Genomic DNA, 16,478 nt, shown 5'->3' on the forward strand with positions numbered 1-16,478 from the left:
AGGAGATGAAAAAACTATTTTATTGTTAATGTAATGAACGCTAATTAGTTTAACTTTAATTTACTATATTGAATATGAAACACTTAATGTTCTTACTTAAATTTGTAAGTTTTAGAATGCCTAAAGATTAAGACTCAAACATTATTTATATATTTTGTTTTTATATTAAAATGAGAATTTAAAAAGGATTAAGAGAGGTGACATGTGGCATATGATTGATTATGGTGACATGTGGCTTAGTATAGATTTGTGGTTTGTGTTTTTAAATACTAATAAAGTATAGATTTACCAAGCTTAAGCTTTTGGCTTTGAGTTCACATGTTCGACTCCTCACTAAGGGCTCTTCGGAGAGGGATGAACCTATTAACTAGAGGTGGGAGTTCCAACAGTCTGGTTAGATCCGTTTCAATACTATATATCTCAAGTAAAAATTGGATACAACATACAATTTGGATACATAATTTAGATACATAAGGTAGAAATCCAGAGAGGTTGTAGTATTACAGTGACTGCTGGTCAACCCTATTTTCAGAGCGAAAACACTTTGCTTGTGAAATGTATATACAAATATGGTAGTCTTAGTTGAGCAATGTACTCGGATTTTGATGCAACATACAGCTTCAATACATGGTTAGTTATCAAGGTGAATAATCACATGATCACTGGCTAATTGGATGAACGTATTTGAAAGTCGAACCTCATGAATTAACCATGTGGTTGTAGTCGTTTAATAAGATGAAGTTATTGAAGGTGGCAGTATTGTAGGTCAGAAAATAGTCATTGGTTGTTCTTGCTTATAATTGCCACCACTTACGACTTTCCATCTTCTTTGCCAACTCTTTGGCCATGGAGGAAAAGTTTTCTGCATTATTTCTTAGCTCTTCGCTGTTCAGGCCGATCCTCTGAAATATTGCACGGGGAACATATCAAGGCAAGTTAGATTTCAAAGAAGTAGCAACAGATACCAAGGCATAATGAATTTGGAGGGACTTTCAACAAGAAAGAAAAAAAAGAACTTGAATGCATCTAAAGCTGCTCGAGATCCACTGCATGAAAAAAAACGAATTTGATAATGTACCTAAAGAGAAAGTTGGAAGACTTGTAGCTTTGAAACTGGTTATGCTATAATTTCTAAACCAATATTTCTATTAAATGAATAATTTATGACAAAATCACACATTGCTTGGTGTTACTAAAATTTTGGTATTGCTGCCTTCACCGTTTTATACATAGCCATTAGGATTACATTAAGTAGTTTCCTTGATTTAGAGCCCAAAGAATGTAATGAAATTGGTAAAGAAACATCAACTTAAATCCTATGCGTTGCTCATGTATTTTCAGTTTGGCACTTCCATACCAAAATTTCTAACAAAATTATACACAGTATTAGAATACCATACCTCGAGCTTTTCTTGCCTTTCTAGAAGTTTGTTTTTAGCTTCTGAGGCAGCAGAAGCTGTAGCCGAGGATGCAACCTGTAAAGAAAAGCTAAGTCAAGAAATTTGTTGTCAAAACCCACTATAAGAAATCCACTTCAGTTTTTAGGTTTTTACCTCAGGCTTTCTGTACTTGGCCTTGATTTCTTCGATTGTTCTCTGTCTTGGTTTTGTATCAGAGGTTTCACCTTCAAACAGCTTCTGCTTTTCCGTGCTCTTATCTGCAAGTTTTTAAGCCACAAGCTAAGCATCTGAAAAACCTACACAGTACCTGCTAAAAACTATGATTTCACACCTTTATTTTCACTTTCGCTTTTGTGAGCTATAGGTGAGACATGTAGAGGTTCATCAATTTCTATATCATCTGGGTCAAGAGAAAGAGAACAAACTCAGAAAGAGAGGAACGGGAGAATCGAAGGAGCTATGACACAGAGAACGCAAAACTGACCAATGTTAAGCTCTACAACTTTTCTAGCATCTCTTGCTGCTGCAGAAGTATCTGTTTTAGAACTTGAAAATACATTATCTATTACTGAGATGAGAGATTTTGAGCCCTCCACAGGATCTTTATTCTGAGCTTCTTTACTCGCTCTTAAGCCCTTCATTAATCCACCAAAAATTCCGGAAGATGTTTCCTGCTGCAAGTTGAAGGTAACACATGCAAGAAGTCATGAACCATAGATGCAAACAGAAACTACCATTTTCAATACACATTGGAGACTATACAATTTATTAAAATCAATGAGAGATCATTTACAAAGTACAATACATGAAATCATGTGTAGCATTGGTTAGCGAGGCCAAAAATTAGTTTAATAGTTTCTTTTTGTTCGATGATTCAAAGTTAAGAGCAACTGAGAGAAGCATGTTTTATAAAAAATAACTCAAACTACCTTATTTTTCTTCTGGCTAGGAGAGAAGTTCAGATCTAAAGCTGCTGTCAAGGCCTCGTCATACAGACATGGTAAAGATTGTGGGATCCTATCATTAGAAGTAATGAACAGGAAATGAGAAAAAAAATGTAAGGAGTTTGCCTAATTTCAATTGCACACCAATTCTCAAGATTGTGGATAGGGGGTAGTATATGGATGAGAGGGCAAGGTGCACTGTAAAGAGACCTGAAATCATCGTCGCAAGCCAAAAGAGAAAGAATGACGAATTCACATCCGTTTACCTGTACAAGATGAGAAAAAAGGATAACAGTTAATAGTCACATCTACAAATCGAAGAGACAAACAGATGATGTTCAAAGATAAATACAGACAGGAGGCACAAATTTAATTTAGTCCCCAACTTGCCAAAAATAGATTTGCTGTTATTTCAGGTAAAGGTTTGTTATGAATTGAATGGTGTAAACACCTGGTTGAGGTAGCTAGGTAAGAACTTGGTGAACATATGGAGGAACCTAAACCATCACTAGCAAGTACCAATAATTTCAAGGTTCCATTCCATTACCACCCGAACAAAACTGTCATGGCAGACTTTCAAAATTCAGGATATTCGCAGCCATAAAAAGTGAGTGACAGTCTGATTAGTCACATTCTTAGAATTTATCCTTGTAAAGTTTCTCCCTTTGCCAAAATCTACAATGAGAATCCTTCAACAACAACAACAAAAAAAAAAAAAAAAAAAAAACTTCTACAAAGAGGATGCATCAAGCTGTGGGCTGAATCTTATCTCTGATTTTCCACATGTTGATAATTTAAGGCATACAATATAAAAAATTAAAAGCAAAATAGATAGATATGAATAAACAGTAAAAGAAAGAAAGAAACAAACCATAGTAATCTGGCCCCTTTCTGTGCAACTTATAGTTTTATCCATGTTGGTCTTGAAATTCCATCGCAGAATGGACAGTAGAGGCAGTTCTTCCAAAATATCAAGATTTGGCAAAGACCTGTCATTAAGAATTTTAAGTTTTTAACCACTAGAATGTATCACCTTCATCTTCTTATCAGTATAGAGTTATAAATAATTCAGATTCTACAATCAGAAACTAAAATGCATAAAGACTGAACTCGGGTAAAAAATGTGCTTAATTAGTAGTGTCAGGTGCTCCATAAGGTTTGGGTGTACACCCAGACATCTAAAAATTATGAGTGCTTCCCATTTATTTTATAGTAAAAGTCACTCAATAACCTAAATAATGTACTTTCAATTGGCAAAATTATGAAGGTTGGAGGATCAAGCAAAATTTATCTGTCTCTAAAAGTCTTCTCAAACCCTAAGAAAAGATTCCAGGATGACATCAACATTAACCGCAGGAAGCCGCATAAGTAAGCATTGTCAATGCCCAGGTTTCTTGACAGAGAATTTTAAAAACTCTATTTTCTGGCACAGAGGTAGCAATTATGCCCATAGAAGAACACCATAATCTCTTGCTCTAGAAAATTGGTGAGACAAACTGGGTTTAAAGCAAAAGCCACCTTATTTCAATAGTGCCGGTCTGATAAAATACAAGCAGCCTGTACTCATTGTCTTCCTTGAAAGTGGTTATCCAGCAGCTGGTTTTCTGAAGATGAACCTCACGGATTGAGTCAACATGCCCCTGTTAAAAAAAAAAAAAAAAGTTTGCAGTCATGAGAAAGTGAAGGGATGACTGAGGATTTACAAGATTGATAAATAATGTCTAAGGGAAGAACCTGAATCACAGACTTTAAAGAGTACAACAGTAATGCATCCGTGCAACAAACTAATATCTGCAAGTCAGTTGAGGTCTGCACAATGTCTGTGGATTGGTCAACTTTATCAAGAACCCCAACACTATGACCACTAACTTGTGCAGGATCACTTTTTTCCTGGTCCTGTTGAGGTACGAAACGCAGATGTTCTCCACCAGAGACTCCAGTGATGCACTTGGTACCCTCTACAAAAACAAGATTGCAATAAGTATTTACATCAGCCATCATATAAAAAGAAAAACTTAAGTGCCGAAATCTGGAGTAAAACTTGCCTAAAATGTACATGGAAATTGCAGTTGACTCTGTATTGAGGTTTTTGGAGGCAGATCCAACCACATTTCCATTAGAGCTATCTAGAACAGCAATATGAAAATCATTTGTCAAGGCACATATAAGCTCTTTAGCAGGGTCACTTATCCCATGAGCTTCGGAATGATCCAAGCTGGTTGTCAAGTCATGATTTCCTAAAGATATTGCCGGTGAAAATGAGACAACATGGGAATTCGGGCTGGAATGAGTGTCTATGAGAAACAATACTGACGGTGAGCTTATATTCAGCATTGCAACCTGAAAGGAAGCACAAACAGCAAAATCTTAAAAAATGCAACATGTCTAGTATCAACTATATCAAATATGTATGAAAGGAATTCTTCAATGCGGTTTATTATGAAAATGCAGTCACCTTCCCACTCTTGTATCCAACTGCAAGCCTGGATCCAAGGTTTGTGAATCTGAAGGTGCATACAGGAGAAGTACAAAAGGTAAAGACAGCTGAGACATGAGATGCATTATCCTGTTCGAAATCATGGACTTCGAAGTTCAAACAATACACAGCAGAGTCAGTAATATATATAGATTAGCTTTGACCAACATTTGCAAAAATAAGAATCCCAAAATTGGAAGACTTTAATTGGCATAATTGTGCAAGATGGCTCAAGGAAAATAATGAGCTATCACAACAGAAATTCCAGAATCTAGATTAAATTTCTTTAGGTAATTATTAACTTTTTTGCTTTATCACTAAGAGTAAAATTCTTTTTAGGGAATAAGACATTACTATTATTATCTCCAAAAATGAATTTGACTCATATTCCTCCATCCACTCACTACCAAATTTCTTCTCAATTGAAATTTTATCTATCGAAAGATGATGGAAAAGAATGGGTTGTATACATCTAAAGCAAACAGATAAATAATAAAAACAGAGACATGGCAAGTCAGGTAACAAAATAATGGTGCAAGTAATCGCTTCAGGCCACACCTTCAGTTTTGGTAATGTGTCTGGTTTCATTGCAATCTCTAATAAGACGGAGAAGATAAACCTGTTTTGCAAGCAATCAAATATAGTTACTTATAGAACAGTAGAAATATATACAAACAGAAGATTTAAATTTTCACCGTGCCACAGTCATCGCCAGTCGCTATATTTAGAGTTTCAGAAGAGAAGTCCAAAGCAGAAACTGATCCTTTTGCACCAGCGTAAGTAATACCTCTGACCTACAATCACCACCTGATATGGTTAGCATGAATCCAACACTTTATCCAAATAGATGTCAATCATGTCATTAACAATTTAGTGAGATACATCTATCAGTAATATCATGTCAATGCTTTCAGACAATAGACAAACCTCCAGATCAAAAATAAAAATAGGAGACAGTATTGGATAAGTTGCATCCCATATTCTAACAGATCCATCCTGGTATCCAGCTATGTAGAGTCTTTCAACTTTTCTCTCTCCGTGAAGTGACAGATGGCAAGGAACTCCTCCATTTAATGGCCACTTTGAATTCTTATCACTTGGTAGATATGTTTCTTGCAGCGCTGGATCTGAAGCCATCTAACGAAATAGATAGCATTATTCATCAATAGGGATTCATAGGAAGAAAAAAAACTGCAAGAACAGATGAGATCCAAGTCCACTTATGTGGGAATTTTTCGCACCTCTGATAAAGCTGCTGAACACTTGGTATTTCCAAGTACTGAAATGAACCTTCCAACAGTCAAGTATGGTTCAGACGTTGGCACAACACTTCTGTAATTGAAAGGAGTTGTACAAGTTTTATGTTGATCAGAAAGTAATTCCAACAAGCAATGACTGTCAAAATATTGCAGCTGTCCCGGGCTAGTCAGTAAAAAGAATGATGTGGTCCCTGTATGTTCCACCACACTATAATTTTGGATCAATATCATATCAGCAAAAGAACCTTGAAGGGTGACATTTGCCCGGACAACATTCTTCAAAGCATCTTTTTTAGGAGACCACTCAAGACTCAGGATCTGGAGAAATCACAAGGTAGATTAATATCATTGTCAAAATCAAGCAATGACGCTGGAATTGAAATTCTATACATGCACAAATAATCCAGATCATATACAAAAAAAAAAAAGAGTTTTCAAATAAGCTAAAAAAGAAAGGGGAGCATGCATCAAAAGAGAATTCAACAACCCAACAAATGTTCTAAAAAATTCCACAGAAAACCAAAACTAAACACTGATCCTGTACCTTAAAACCACAATCTTAACACTACAACCCAAGAAATCAAATCTTCTAGGTCCTTACCCTAAGCATGAGCAAAGATGTACTAAGATACTCAAAAGGGAAGAGAAGACATGCAACTATAAAAAATTAATTAACCAAAGGCAACATCCTATCAAGAGTATATGCATCCGGACTCAGGACAGCTTTGCAGCGAATAAACATATGGACTAGATTGTAGGGAAATGGACAAAACTAGAATTTTCAAGTCTACTTTTAAAATCCAAGGGCAATATGTTAAGATAAATGACAAATGCCATCACAACTAATGCTAGCCGGATTAAGTTAGAGATATACCGTCAGAACTTCAGCAGATCCAATTTCATCACCACCATATACAAAGAGTTGGCCACCATCATCATTTGATACACCTCTCGCTGACCAATGTAAAGTAATCACAGGAAATCTTCTCTCGGCTGATGACAATTGAAGCTTGATCACATTGTTTACTGGCTTTCCAGATTTGTGGTCTTTTCTTGTTGCAACATTAGACAAATCCCACAGCAAAATGTCTCCATCTACGTAGCCAACAGCCAGTATTGATTTGTCTGACGATGCCCAACAAAGAGAGATGATCTCTTTATCCACTTGTTCGTCACCAATATCTGCTAAATTAACAACATGATCGTCATTTACCTGGTGGCTATTCCATCCTCTAGCAAAAACTAGTTGATCTTCAGAGATATCCCACAAAACGATAACTCCATTATCATATGCAAACAGCAATCTGCAAGAAAAACTCATAATGTAACAAATGGTAACATCTAATACAGCAAACAACTAAGCAAGGCACATCAATGCTAGAGTAAATGAGTAATTATGATGTACAGAGTCTACTGTCTACAGACAGACAGTGAATATTCCATCAATTCCATAACTGATTGGGCTTTCTACTTTGAAACGAATCTATTCTAAGCTAATCATATTGTTATTTTCTGTCTTTCCATCCTTATTAAAGCTCAACCAGTCTAGAGCTATCAAAAGTTGATCCGACCTGAAATACCTACTCAAACCCAATTATTAACCGACCCATCTAAACCTGAAAAAATGGTGACCCAAACCCGACCAGACCCGACTTGAAACGAACCCTAGACCCGAGTATGTGAGACCCGAACTCAAACATGAACTGTCCTGGAAATGACCCGACCCGAATGTAACCTGTAAATTATTGACCTGAACCAAACCCGACTTGAACCGAAGTTGACCCAAACCGGTTTTAACCCGACTTGTTACTAACCTGACCTGAATTCAACCCAACCCGACTTGTTACTAACCTGACCTGAATTCAACCCAACCCGTTCCTAACCCGACCCGAATTTAAACCAACCTGTTACAAACCCGACCCGAAATCAACCACACTTGTTATTGACCCGACCCGAATTTTACCACACCTATTACTAACCCGACCCAAAAATTCAACCCGATCTATTACTAACCCAACTCGAAATCAACACGACCTGTTATTGACCCGACCTAAATTCAACCAAAATTGTTCCTGACTCGATTTCAAATCATCTTAACTGCAATTTAGACCACCTTATTATTGTTGATCAAAGCATTTTGTCTAGGGAGACCAAGTCAGTCAAGGCCAGCAAAAGAAAGGAGCATCATCCTCAAATTTAAGAGTTAAATATAGTATATATTTGTTGTATGGTCAAAGGAGATAATTATCTTCTTAAATTATAGACTATAGTTCCCTAGTAAATTGTCATATATATTATAGTCAAAGGAAATAATTAGCTTGATAAAAATGATAATTATCTATCCAATTTGGGTGGGTTATTTTACCATGGTCCGTGATACCCTCCGATAGTCCAATTGGGTGGGTTAAACTATCCAATTTGCCTTTAAGCGACCAATTTACCGATACACAACTTGCACCGATTTCATTAAATCAAGCCTACCACGAACAGTTATGACAACATACAATGATCATAAATGGCTCCAAACAACATAATATGACCCCGAGATGTATCCCCTAAAATTTCAAGACTTTTCGACACCAGACCCCGAATCCTCCAAAATTTCTCAAAAAACGTGGATATTAGACTTCAATTTTAGAATTTTTTGAATTTTTTTCGCCCGAAAATAAAAATTGACGAAATGTTTACCATGATCCCTAATACCCTCCGAGTCCTATTAGATGGGTGGAACCATCCAATTTGCCTTTAAACGACCAATTTACCGGTTTACAACATACACCGATTTCATTAACTCAAGCCTACCACGAACATTTATGACAACAAATAAAGATCATATATGGTTCTAAACGGCATTATAAGACCACGAGATATATCCCCTAGAATTACAAGACTTTTCGACACCGGGACCGAAACCTCAAAAATTTCTTAAAAAGCGTGGATATTAGCCTTTAAGTATGGAATTTTTTGACTTTTTTTCGTCCGGAAATAAAAATTGCCGAAATGTTTACCAAGGTCCCTAATATCCTCCGGGGGTCTAATTGGCTGGGTAGAGCAATCCAATTTGCCATTAAACGACCAATTTACCGGTTTACAATTTGCACGGATTTCATTGACTCAAGCATATTACGAACATTTATGACAACATATAATGATCATATATGGTTCCAAACGGCATTATATGACCGTGACATGTATCCCCTAAAATATCAAGACTTTTCTACACTGGGCCCTGAAACCTCCAAAATTTTTCAAAAAACGTGATATTAGCCTTCAATTTTTGAATTTTTTTGACTTTTTTTCGCTCGGAAATAAAAATTTCCGAAATGTTTACCATGGTCCCTTATACATTCCGGGAGTCCAATTAGGTGTGGGGAACCATCCAATTTGCTGTTAAACGGCCAATTTACCGGTTTACAACTTGCACTGACGTCATTAATTCAAGCTTACCGCGAACATTTATGACAACAACTAATTATCATATATGGTTCCAAACGGCATTATATGACCCCGAGATGCATCCCATAGAATTTCAAGACTTTTCGATACTGGGCTCCGAGACCTCAAAAATTTCTCAAAATTCGTGGATATTAGTCTTCAATTTTGGAATTTTTTGACTTATTTTAGTGCGGAAATAAAAATTGCCGAAATTTTTACCATGGTCCGTGATACCCTCTGGTAGTCCAATTGGGTGGGTTAAACTATCCAATTTGCCTTTAAGCGGCCAATTTACCGGTATACAACTTGCACCGATTTCATTAAATCAAGCCTACCACGAACAGTTATGACAACATATAATGATCATAAATGGCTCCAAACGGCATAATATGACCCCAAGATATATCCCCTAGAATTTCAAGACTTTTCGTCACCAGACCTGAATCCTTCAAAATTTATCAAAAAGCGTGGTTATTAGCCTTCAATTTTGTAATTTTTGAATATTTTTCGCCTAGATATAAAAATCTCCGAAATGTTTACCATAATCCCTAATACCGTCCAAGAATCCCATTGGGTGGGTGAACCATCATATTTGCCTTTAAACTACCAATATACCGGTTTACAACTTGCACCGATTTCATTAACTCAAGCCTACCACGAACATTTATGACAACAAATAATGATCATATATGGTTCCAAACGGCATTATATGACTCCGAGATGTATCTCCTAAAATTTCATATTTTTTGACACCGAGCCTCGAAACCTCCAAAATTTCTCAAAAAGCGTGGATATTAGTCTTCATTTTTTGAATTTAGTGACTTTTTTTCGTTCGGAAATAAAAATTGCCGAAATGTTTACCATGGTCCCTAATATCCTCTGGGAGTCCAATTGGCTGGGTGGAACAATCCAATTTGCCATTAAACGACCAATTTACCGGTTTACAACTTGTACGGATTTCATTAACTCAACCATATTACGAACATTTATGACAACATATAATGATCTATATGGTTCCAAACGGCATTATATGACCCTGACATGTATCCCTTAAAATATCAAGACTTTTCTACACTGGGCCCTGAAACCTCCAAAATTTTTCAAAAAACGTGGATATTAGCCTTCAATTTTTGAATTTTTTTGACTTTTTTCGCCTGGAAATAAAAATTGCCGAAATGTTTACCATGGTCCCTTATACATTCCGGGAGTCCAATTGGGTGTGGGGAACCATCCAATTTGCTGTTAAACGGCCAATTTACCGGTTTATAATTTGCACCGATTTCATTAATTCAAGCCTACCACGAACATTTATGACAACAACTAATGATCATATATGGTTCCAAACGGCATTATATGACCCCGAGATTTATCCCATAGAATTTCAAGACTTTTCGACACCGGGCTACGAAACCTCCAAAATTTCTCAAAATTCGTGGATATTAAGCCTTTAATTTTGGAATTTTTTGACTTATTTTTGTCCGGAAATAAAAATTGCCGAAATGTTTACCATGGTCCTTAATACCCTACCGAAGTCCAATTGGGTGTGTCAAGCCATTCAATTTGCTGTTAAACGACCCATTTACCGATTTACAACTTGCACTGATTTACCGGTTTACAACAGCCAATTTAATTAACTTGCACCGAACCCGACTTGAAACGAAATTGACCTTAACCCGTTTTAACCCGTCAAAACTCGAATTTAACCCGACTTGTTACTAACCTGACCTGAATTTAGGCCAACCCGTTCCTAACCCGACCCGAATTTAACCTAACCTGTTACAAACCCGACCCAAAATCAACCCGCCTTGTTATTGACCTGACCGAGATTCAACCCGACTTGTTATTGACCCGACCCGAATTTTACCAGATATTTTACTTACCCGACCCAAAAATTCAACCCGATCTGTTACTAACCTGACTCGAAATTAACACGACTTGTTATTGACCCAATCTAAATTCAACCCAAATTGTTCCTGACCGATTTCAAATCACCTTAAATGCAATTTAGACCACCTTATTATTGTTGATCAATGCATTTTGTCTAGGGAGACTAAGTCGGTCCACGCAACAAACAAAAGGAGCATCATCCTCAAATTTAAGAGTAAAATATAGTATATATATTTGTTGTATGGTCAAAGGAGATAATTATCTTCCTAAATTATAGACTATAGTTCCCTAGTATATTGTCATATATACTATAGTATAAGGAAATAATTAGCTTAATAAAAATGATAATTATCTAATTATAGTTAGTTGAATCCGAATATGACCCGACTTGGAAATGACCTCATCTGATTGTACCCTGCAAATTATTGACTTGAACATAACCCGACTAAAATCCGAAAATGACCCGACTTGGAAATGACCCAACCTGATTATAACCCGCAAATTATTGTCTTGAACCGAACCGGACTTGAACCCGAGAATGACCCGACTTGAAAATGACCGGACTTGATTATACTTCCTCCGTTTTTAAATACTTGCTCCATTTCTCCATGCGCGGAGTTTTAGGAGAAAGTAATAAAATATGGAGGTAGTAGGGTTGGTGGAAGAATAAAAAATTGTAAAAAACTTTATAGTGGAGAAAATTGAAAGAGAGAGAATATGGAATTAATATTGTTGGGTCTACTTGTTGGGAGAAATTAATTAAATATTGTAAAAGTTTTCCAAATAAGGAAATGGAGCAAGTATTTGAAAACGGCCGGAAAAGAAAAGTGGAGCAAGTATTTAAAAACGGAGGGAGTAATCTGCAAATTATTGACTTGAACCGAACCCGACTCAAACCCGAGAATGACCCGACCTGATTCTAACCCGCAAATTATTGACTTGAACTGAACCTGACTCGAACCCGAGAATAACCCTAATCCGTTTTAACCCGTGAAAATCCGAATTAACCCGACCTATTGTTCACCCAACCCGAATGTAACCTGACCTGTTATTAAACCGACCTAAACCCGACCCAAAGTATGACACGACGTGACCCGACTCAAGCATGACCCAACCCAAACCCGACCCGCATAGGTTATGGAATTAATCCGAATTGACCCGACCCGAGTTGCCCCGACCCACTCTTACCAGACCCAAACCCGACCCGGTTACCCGAATTGACAGCTCTAAACCAGTCTACTAGTAACACATTTGATTTAACCTCTCCCCCCCCCCCCCCTTCTCCTCCCTAAAGGTGGAAAATTCAGGAAAGAAGGAAAAAAAGAAGGTATCACAATCAACTATGTCTTTAGGTGATGAAGGAAATAACTCATTTAAAAGTACCTACTGCTTCTGAATTGCAAAATTGTGCATTCAGAGAACAGAAATCCACGTTCTCATCTTACCTATTTCCCCCAGAACAGGGCTGAGGAAGAATTCCAACAACAGATTGATCATTACGCAGTGTAATCCCAGAAGCCTCTGCATAATTAACAGTAGTGGTAAATTGTTAAAAAGTCAATGGACTAACATCAATATCATAACACATAAGATCTCCACATTAAATATTCTGGACCATTTTCTGTTACATCTTACTATTTGCATTGCTTAAACAGCCCCTCAGAGAACTAGAGCATGATTTCTAAGTCTATCCTAGCTTTGCATGCTTAGGAGACTTGATGCACAACTAAATTGACACCAAATGCGGAAGAAACAGTCAACAAGAACATGTATGACAAAAATTGAAAGGGATTATCACAGCGGAGGAAAAAGAAAATAATTTGTAATGCAAACAAGAGGTCCAAACAGATTATAGAGTGATATCAGTACCAGAAACTGAGTGAACTGGGATGCTGTATTGCTGCCGCAGAATCTTTCGTTCTTCATTATTATACTGTAGTACTGAGATCAATCCACAATCATCCCCTAAATACCTGTATTACAGTATTTTAGCAACCATGCTCAGATCAGAAGACTTCTATGATGTCCACACTTTTACCCGTAAAGTATACAGGGACTAAAAGGTTTGTGAGTCAATACATATAATTTGTTTCTTCGATAACAGAAAACGAAGTTATATTTGATTCCCATTGCAACACGGAGGCTATACATCTGTGCTCAAGATCCCACACCTGCCAAAATTAGTAATATCTGAATCATGCATATATCTAAATGATTATACAGAGGGAGTATTAAAATTGAGATAGACCACCAGAAAATTAAGTGAAACATAAATAGATGGATTTCCGGTGATGCAAAATCAATACCTGGATATCATTTTCATTTGAAACGCCAATTAGAAAGCCTTGATTTTGAAGGAACTGTTCACAAAAATAATTAAATAATTAATAAGTAACAAGAATGATGGAGTTTAAGAGAATCAATATTCGAACAGAATGAATTTCAGATTATTAAGTAAAGGTGCTGCGTAAAACATTTATCCTGCTTCAGTAACAGAAATGCAGTTTATATGACAAGAAAGTAAAAACATAGCAGCATTCAATGTATTCTACTAGAGATATGTTCTTATTAGGTCAACATCTGTGCAAACAGACATAGTTATAGTAGACACAAGTACACAACGCAATGCCTCTCATGCGAACACTAACAAGTCACAGCCTTACCCCTGCAGAAATAGAGGGTTTTAATTAGAGAGATCTTAAAAGATAAATAGAGGGTTCTAATAAAGAAAGGTGAACTAATTACCCCTGCAAGTAAAGAAGATCTGGAAGGGTAACCCATACACAGCTTTACTTCCCTTACCCCAGCAGAATAGAGGGTTTTGGTTCTAAAAGACCCCAGCAAAATAGAGGGTTTTGGTTCTAAAAGGCCAGCAAAGGGTGAATTGTGTGCCATAGACAATCAACTAATACTTTTACCAAGGAAAATTTATAAACCAGCAAATTTGGCTTTGGATGACTAAAAAATAGGCCTTTGTCACAAAGACTACCGCATGGCACAGTTCTTAGTGATGCAGTTCCAAAATAACAAAAAATTTGGTAACTAATGCATATCATAATAGAAAACATAAGCATGATAAGAACATTTTTTCTTCCTTTTCTATTCTTGTATACTTCACTTATTTGATTATTTCTACTTGATTTCGATGATACTTGACCACTAATTAGACTGTCACAATGTAAACCACTTGTAAACATAACCAGAAGTCTGAGCATATTGATAAAAGAAAATTAATGTGTGAGCTTAGAACATAAGAGAACCTAAAAACAGGCAATTAAGCATGTATCATGCAATAATTGAGTAATGAATATGTGACAATAATTGCCAGAAAACATAGGAAAAAGGGAGAAATAACAAGCACATCATGTTAGACTACCTCTAAGTTTTTAAAAGGTATTTCCTTAGGAGATGTCAAGAGGCCTTCTATATCATTGCTGCCGATAACTTTAATTCTTCCATCTCTGTTGGAAACATATATTTATTAGCATTACTGCATTAGTAATTAATCATAAAGTGTATATCAATGTCTTGATCCTGGATAAAATAATAAAGATAACCCGATCAATACTAAAGAGGGAAAAATTATACACATAAATTAATTAAGATAAGAAGCTACATCAAGCTACTAATAAAGTGGTATGTGATTCTTTCTCAAGCTTAGATCACATAGTAAATTTAGCTGTGAAAACATTTCAAATATAGATAGATATTAAAGTACTAATTAGACACTAAGCTAGTAATTCTTTATCTCGGTAAAGTTGAAACACACATCTTATATACATACAGATGTACTCATAAGTAATAAATCAGATTCAACCTTTAATATGTTGATTAAGGGTACACCTTTGTAGCATTAATCAGTAGAAACAAGAAAGATGAGAAATATAACTCACAGAGTTCCAATTGCCAAAAGCTGCTGAATGGGATTATAAGCAAGACGGGATGCTGTAGGTGGTATTCCATAATGAGCAATAATTTGTGGGTTTAAGTCAATCAGAGCCTTACTTTTCGCTGATTCATTCTGTCGCCGATAAATGAAAAGAATCAGTAATGTTAGACAAGAATGCAGATATTTCAGAGAGTCGAATGCTATTCGTCCCCATGATAATGAATACAAGCTTTCCTTACCTCAATTCATGAGTTCTGAGACTTATGATCACTTACCAAACAAACTTCTTGCTAATACAAACCTAGATACAGCAAGTTTAAAGCAAGATTTTCGATAACTCATTATACAAAATTTATTGACTGTTACATGATTGCTGCTTATCTGGCTGTATATAAAGATTAAAAACACGTCGATGCAAAAACGAAACAAACCTCGCTAATTACTGTAGAAAGGCCAACCCCTTATACCCTACAATATCTGATATTACAGCATTAATAAGATTTTTCCCAATTCCTATATTTTGTCGAATGTCAATAAGAAAAAATGGCCATTTCTCACTCCATATAAATATATAAAAATAAATAAAATAAAATAAATAAAAAATTTCCCCTTGGATACAGTATATCAACTAACACATACAAATTTCAACACAAATCTTAAAAAAATAATCAGCAGAAAAAATCCCATCTAATCATCTTGTAATTAAAGCTAAAAATTGAACTTCTTTTGAATATTATCGAATAAAATTCCAGAATTAACTAATTTGGGGATAATAGGTGAACAAGATCAAACCCTAAGCAATGATCAAAGGAAATATAATAGAGCAAAAATTACAGAAGTAGAAAGATAAATTAAGAGGGAAGTACCTGAGAATCAGATGAATGCTTATTGAAGATTTTACCCAACATTGTGAATTCACGATCAAGAATTTCTGAGCTATTTTTTGTAATTGTATGTTAAACAATGAATTTGAGTTTTCTGGGTTGATGATTATGTAAATTATCAATTGCAATTTGCAAATAAGCGTTGATAAGAAAAAAATTAAATTACATGATGAAGGGAGATGAAATGAAGGGGTAATATAAAGATCGAACTTTGAAGTGTTACGGAGAAGAGAAGGAAGCAGGTAAATCCGTTAAAATGCGATCAAATTGATTGGGTCCATCAAAGCATACTTCGTATTTGTTT

At 35.9% G+C, this 16,478-nt stretch overlaps 1 protein-coding gene across 1 annotated transcript; it reads right to left on the reverse strand.

Moving 5' to 3' along the window:
• Positions 1–306: 306 nt before the first annotated feature.
• LOC145642416 (uncharacterized) lies at positions 307–16,411 on the reverse strand. The gene is made up of 24 exons (XM_081693594.1): positions 16,157–16,411; positions 15,295–15,422; positions 14,778–14,862; positions 13,708–13,761; positions 13,481–13,572; positions 13,271–13,374; positions 12,847–12,922; positions 6,954–7,383; positions 6,062–6,397; positions 5,748–5,957; positions 5,516–5,614; positions 5,379–5,439; positions 4,800–4,927; positions 4,390–4,684; positions 4,079–4,302; positions 3,863–3,984; positions 3,216–3,333; positions 2,555–2,610; positions 2,330–2,417; positions 1,885–2,074; positions 1,732–1,800; positions 1,554–1,657; positions 1,401–1,475; positions 307–902 (listed from the first exon to the last, which is right to left on the reverse strand). The coding sequence occupies exons 1-24, from the start codon at positions 16,196–16,198 to the stop codon at positions 795–797; spliced, it is 3,294 nt and encodes a 1,097-aa protein (XP_081549720.1). The 5' UTR covers positions 16,199–16,411; the 3' UTR covers positions 307–794.
• Between the last annotated feature and the right edge of the window lie 67 nt (positions 16,412–16,478).

The sequence above is a fragment of the Chenopodium album genome, chromosome 8, assembly GCF_948465745.1.
Source record: "Chenopodium album chromosome 8, dcCheAlbu1.1, whole genome shotgun sequence".
NCBI lineage: Eukaryota > Viridiplantae > Streptophyta > Magnoliopsida > Caryophyllales > Amaranthaceae > Chenopodium > Chenopodium album.